The 6,589-nt window shown below is 41.0% G+C and overlaps 1 protein-coding gene across 1 annotated transcript in view; it reads left to right on the top strand.

Moving 5' to 3' along the window:
* The window catches only part of VKORC1L1 (vitamin K epoxide reductase complex, subunit 1-like 1), an 18,277-nt gene extending 12,054 nt beyond the window's left edge, over nt 1–6,223 (top strand). The window contains exon 3 of the mRNA XM_011952125.1: nt 3,737–6,223. Coding sequence (XP_011807515.1) covers nt 3,737–3,963 — 227 coding nt within the window. The 3' untranslated portion in view covers nt 3,964–6,223. The remainder of the gene's footprint in view (nt 1–3,736) is intronic.
* The last annotated feature ends 366 nt before the right edge of the window (nt 6,224–6,589 follow it).

Below are 6,589 nucleotides of genomic sequence, written 5' to 3'. Positions count from 1 at the left end.
GGCGCCTGTAGTCCCAGCTACTCGGGGAGGCTGAGGCAGGAGAATGGTATAAACCCGGGAGGCGGAGCTTGCAGTGAGTTGAGATCGCGCCACTGCACTCCAGCCTGGGCGACAAAGCGAGACTCCGTCTTAAAAAAAATAAATAAATAAATCTAAATCATTCTCAGTAGTTCTGTCGAGTTTGCCCAGTTCCATATCTGCGTATCTTGCAGAAGTTCAAAGATGTCTGCACATGGACATTCATAGCAGTACAGTGTGAAATAGCAAAAAAAAAAAAAAAAAGAGTCTTAGAAATAGGTAATGGTTGAATAAATTAGAAAATACTATGAAATACTATGTAGCCATTAAAGAAAAAGGAGATCTGTATTTATATCCTAGAAAGATAAATATACTATTTAGTGAAAAATGCAAATTTTGGTATAATATATATAGGATAAACATGTTTGTATACATGCATGTAAATGCATAGAAAGGGGGTCTGGTGGTTGGGCAGGAGGGAGAAATTTCACTGTATTCTGCATATTTCCATTTTGCTGGATTTCTAGAGAAGAATATGAAGTATAAGGCCAAATGCAAGGCGTTTTCCCTTAAAGGCAAAGAACCTAAGAAAAGCGTTTGACTAGATTAACTTTTGAAGATAGAGGTGCTACAGCCAAATTTCTTTTTATACCATTAATTTAATGCCATGCTGTATACATATTTTAAATCATATGTATCATATGTGTTTTTTCATTTGCATTTTTTGACTTGCATTTGAATGCTTCACGTGCCTTCTAATGTTGGTGTCTTCATATGAGGCACATTTGAACTAACAGTTTCCAGAGCATGACATCTGTACTCACTTTTTTTTTTTTATTGTACTTTAAGTTCTAGGGTACATGTGCACAACGTGCAGGTTTGTTACATATGTATACATCTGTACTCCCTTCTAAGCTGTTTGAGATACAGCATTTTTAATTTAATTTTTTCATAGGTAATCCATTCACATGGTTCAAAAGGACCAGGCACAGTGGCTAATGCCAATAATTCCAGCATTTTGGGAGGCCAACGTGGGCGGATCACGAGGTCAGGAGTTCAGGACCAGCCTGGCCAACATGGTGAAACCCCGTCTCTGCTAAAAATACAAAAATTAGCCAGGTGTGGTGCCACGCACCTGTAATCCCAGCTACTTGGGAGGCTGAGGCAGGAGAATTGCTTGAACCCGGAAGGCAGAGGTTGCAGTGAGCTGACATTGTGCCACTACACTCCAACCTGGGCGACTCCTTCAGGAAAAATAAAATATATATATATAAAATGTTACACAAAGAAAAATCTGTCCCAACCCTCCTCTTTTTCCCTGGTTTCCACTGCTCCTCAGCCCCAACTGGTAGCTTGTTATTGTTTTAGAGTTTCTTTTTGCATATACAAGAAAGTACACATACACAATCTTAATTTTCCTCCTTGTTAAAATATAAAAGGCAGATGCTATACACACTGTTAAACAGCTTGCATTTTCTTTTCTTTTTTTGCTTGATGGATGTATTGTGGGGATTTTTCCTTATCAGTTTATTAAATGTCTTCTTTTTTACAGCTGCAGAAAAATCCATTGCATAGTTGTACCATCATTTATTTAGAGTTACAGCACATTTTAAATTCCATTGGGAATTTTACCCTGAGCCACAAGTACCTAGTTGCATTACGGTAGTATTTAACGGAGAGCTGGTATTTATACACTATTCTAAGTGCTTTAACCCTGCATTATCTCAGCTCATTTAATTGTCCAGCAGTCTTGGGAAGTAAGCATGATTGTTATCCCAATTTTACAGTTGAGAAAAGAGAGGCATGGAGGAAGAAATAACTTGCCCGTATCATTTTGAAATTAACTTTCTTAGATAAAATTGTGACCGCATTAATTTTGAAATGTTAGTTGTTTAGCATAGGTGAAGTCAGCAAACTTTTTCAGTAAAGGGCCTGGCAGAAAATTGACTTTGCCAGTTGCTGCAGCCATTCAACTCTGCCTTCTAGTGTGAAAGCAGTCACAGACATTACATAAATGAATGAGCATGGCTGCGTGCCAATAAAACTTTATTTGCTAAAGCAGGTAGCTGGCCAGATTTGCTAGTCCCTGCAGTAATTCAGCAGCACCTTAGTCTTGAAGTGCCCTATGAAAGTATCTAGTCCCATGGCTGTGGCCCAGCCACCCCATACGCGTCTTCTTGTTGCTTTTCTTTTTGCCAACAGGCACTGGGATTTCAGCTCTTTAATTGACTTCTTTAAACCTGCTCCCACCTGTTATTTTGTTCCTGTTTCTGTTATCCTTATGCATGAGTCATTGGGTAGGAGGGCCATTTAACATGCTCTGCCTTCTCCTTGAAAATAAATGCACATATTCTCCATGTGCATTTGGCCACAGGAAACTAAAAATAATGCATGTGAAGATAGAGTCCAGAATTCAGGTGCCCTTTTTTTTTTTTTTTTTTTAAATGAGACAGAGTCTTACTCTGTTGCCCAGGCTGGAGTGCAGTGGTGCAATCTCATCTCACTGCAACCTCCACCTCCTGGGTTCAAGTAGTTCTCATGCCTCAGCCTCCCTTGTAGCTGGGGTTGCAAGCGTGCAATACCGTGCCAATTTTTTTTTTTTTTTTTTTTTTTTTGGTATTTTTTAGTAGAGGGGGTTTAACCATATTGACCAGGCTGGTCTCAAACTCCTGACCTCAAATGATCTGCCTGCCTCAGCCTCCCAAAGTGCTAAGATTACAGGCATGAGCCACTGCGCCTGGCTTTAGGTGCCTTTTTGTACTGAGAGCCTGGGTTTAGCACACATGTCCACCATTTTTCTTGATCGGGTTTGGCCCACATACAGCCAATGAGCTGTGGTTTCCCTTATCCACCAGGGTGAGCCCTTCCTGAAATGTTGAGCAAGAGTTTCTTTTCCTCTCCTCAGCAGCTTGTTGATGTAGTCACCTCTCATTGTGGATTTTTAATCAATTTGATCTAAACATGGAAAAGCAAATTTTACTTTCCACAGATGGGGAGGCTGTAGTGAAAACCAGAGAAGGTTCTCACCAAATGTGTGCAGCTCGGTTTAGGAAAAGGCTGTGGTCCTCATGTCCCTTTATTCATTTGGTGTCTTGGGGCTGTTGATGTTACAAGTCAGCTTCATTGCTTAATGTGATTGTGAGACTGCATGTTTGCTTCGTGTGCATATTTTCAACTAGGTTAGTTTGTGAAATTAGTAATATTTCATCTGAAAGACTGAGAAATCAAAAACATTGCAGCTATAAAACTGGCATTTGGCCAGGCATGGTGGCCCACGCCTGTAATCCCAGCACTTTGGGAGGCTGAGGCGGGAGGATCACCTGAGGTCAGGAGTTGGAGACCAGCCAGGCCAACAAAAAATTAGCCAGGCATGGTGGCACATGACTGTAATCCTGGCTACTTGGGAGGCTGAGGCAGGAGAATTGCTTAAACCCGGGAGGTAGACGTTGCAGTGAGGTGAGATTGTATCACTGCACTCCAGCCTGGGCAATACAGTGAAACCCCATCTCAAAACCCTGAAAAGCTAGCATTTGATCTGCAGAGTCCACCTGTATAATTTTAATGAAACAGACCAGTATTTCTGTTCTCAATTTTCAGAGTTTGGCAGGAAGATCAGTATTCAAACACCGCAGCAAGTCACACAGTGTTAGTCCTTGTCACTCAGAAAGCCTCTCTCCAGCGCCAAGGCCTGATTGAGCCCGCGTCTCTTCTCTTACAGGCATGACAGCAAGCGCCGTGGCGGCTTTGATCCTCATGACATCCTCCATCATGTCGGTGGTGGGGTCCCTGTACCTGGCCTACATTCTGTACTTTGTGCTGAAGGAGTTCTGCATCATCTGCGTCGTCACGTACGTGCTGAACTTCCTTCTTCTCATTATCAACTACAAACGACTAGTTTACTTGAACGAGGCCTGGAAGCGGCAGCTGCAGCCCAAGCAGGACTGATGCCCAACGGACTCTGCCCTGACAGTCTCAAGCCCCTTTTCCATTCAGTTTATTTTGCAGCAGGTTTTTATTATTATTATTATTCACAACAGACACTTTCCCTAAGAATCTCAAACTGATTTTTAAAAATCCTGTAAATTAGAAGGGGCCCTCGCTATTTTCTGTGTCATTCTTCATTTTAAATATGGATACAAAAAGGATATGCAGAGCCAATCAAAGACAAGCTTTAACTTTACTTTGAAGATGTTTTTGAAATGATAAAATGTAGCCCTAGCCCCCTGCCCTCAATTGTAAAGTCAGCAACCATTGCTAGTAATTCTTTAATGTGCATAAATTCAATTTCAGGTATAACAAATGTGATCATGACATGAAAATATTCTAGAATAGATACTGTATTAAATATTGCCATGTTTACAATATGTAATGTTTTTAGCTGATGGATTTAAACATGTAGATTCAACTAGAATCCATTTATGTGATATTTGTAAATAAAGGTAGAAATATTAGATCCATTTCTGCAGAACTTACTGTACAGTTTAGTTGGAGTGTAGCATTGAAGAACTGTCAGCTGAGCGTTGACGGAGGAGATAGTGAAAATAGCCTATACACAGCATCTTGTGGAAAGTACTGGCAGCTGTGGGTGCAGCAAATAATAGGGTGAAAAAAATAATAATAGGGTGGTTGGTTCCCTTTCATCTCCCTCTTCTGAAAGGAAGAAATTGAATTGGAATGTTCAAGTCCTGTTTGTGTCCAGTCATAAAACTGGGCCAATTGTTAACCTTACAGAATGAGTCATGTGGCCAGACCTTCAAGTCCGAGGCCTTCAGGACACCAAGGATGGGAAAATGGGTATTTTTTCTTTGCAGAAAAGCTGGAAATATAAGCCTAGCATTATTAGGTAAAGTTTCTTCTGCTAGTTGAATTTTCATGCAGATATTTTTCCTTAACGTTGGTGCCAGTCAACCAAACAGTATTATGATGGAAAAGACCAGTCTAAGCCCCGTCGCTCCAGAGTGGGAGCCAGTGTTCTTGCTAATTGTTTCTTTCTGCACTAACCACTCAGATGTCTAATTTAGTTGTTTTGCAGTCAAATACTGGATTTGTAACCTTCAGGGCTGACATGCTGCGCAGTTTGCTTCATGGGGAGAATAGGAACAGGTAGACACATCTCAAGGCTAAATCTGGTCGTGTCGCCACTGCTCTCATAATGACACACATGCAGTAAGAAGAATTTTGGAAGGGATTCGAGTAAACCCAAATGAAATTGTGACAGGACGTTTGTATGGTTAACATCTGATATCAGAATGTTAAAAGTGCCTTCTGTCTTAAATCTCAAACCAAATATTTTGTGTGTTGACCTTGGGCAGAAGTGTCCTGCCCTCCTGTCTTCACCGTCAGGTAGAAAACCCGCACTCTGCAGAAGGGTCCTGTGTGATCATTTTAATCCTCTGGTTGGGAAGCAGCAGTAATGTTTTTGCTTCCAATCTGATTAATCATTTTATGTTAAAAAACAGTCAATGAGACCAGTACCTCTTGAGTGCTTGATTTGCCTTCTCTTTGCATGGGGGGGACAGGCTCTGCTCTGTAAATTCAAATGTGTAGGATCAGCAACAATTCTGTGCCTTCCAACTGACTCAGAATTGACGCAACGTAGGTCTTCTAGCCTGAGGCAGGTATCAAGGCCGAATTGTAATGAACTTTTCACCAGTTTCAACCAGTTTCTTAAAAGATAGCTTAACTCAAGATTTCATCAAGACTTGTGTTTTCCCATGAATGTGAATCTTTCAATGGCTGTTGGAGTATGGATGTACTACAGTTCTTGTATTCTGAAGTAGTTAAAGAATCTAGAAAGCACTGATTGGCCATCTGGTGCCTATGGAGAAAGAAGTCCTCAGGTTTGAGGGCTGTACAGTGAGGCCGTCTTATAGCAGCGCGTCCAGCTCTACCAAGGCAGTCCTCTGGTTCTTTCCTCTAAGCTACAGTGAAAATGGTCTAATGGTTAAAACTGTGGTACACATAACACCGGTTGTGCTAAACAAGTTCCTCGTGTCCCAGTATCCAATGGTTTTTCATCCTATTTTGTATCAATCAGCAGAGTATAGTTAAAGCTTGTCTTGATGTGGCATTCTTGCAAATGCCTTCAACTCTTACCTGAGAAAACATGGGAAAATGGTCAGCCAGACCCTTTCACTTTTTCCTTTGCTTTTCTAAACCTCGGTGAAACCACTGTTTGAGTTGTATAAAATTTTTTTGCCACATTCTTATGGCCCAGTCGGATTAATACCCTTTTATCTCACTGAGAGAGGAACACGTACTGCCTGTCGTAACAGCATTGTAATGCCAGTGTCTCAGTAAGTAACAGAACCCTGGTGGTGGTAATTGGGTGTTTTTTGCCCTGGAGAATTCAGATTCCCTTCTATACCTTCTATTCTGCCCAGAAGAGGGGGGAATCACCAGTGTTATAAAATTAGAAGATTGTTTTGCCTGTTTTAAACTGAATATTTGAACACTGCAGCATTACTAGCCACCAGTGTTAAAGGACAGATGAGGGGAAACATTTGTTTTTAGCAGTAATTCCATGCTTCATCTTTTTTAAGTAATTTGTTCCAAATGAGGCCATTTATTG

Source organism: Colobus angolensis, unplaced genomic scaffold, assembly GCF_000951035.1.
Source record: "Colobus angolensis palliatus isolate OR3802 unplaced genomic scaffold, Cang.pa_1.0 Scaffold333, whole genome shotgun sequence".
NCBI classification, from domain to species: Eukaryota; Metazoa; Chordata; class Mammalia; order Primates; family Cercopithecidae; genus Colobus; species Colobus angolensis.
This window is presented reverse-complemented; position numbering and strand designations above follow the sequence as displayed.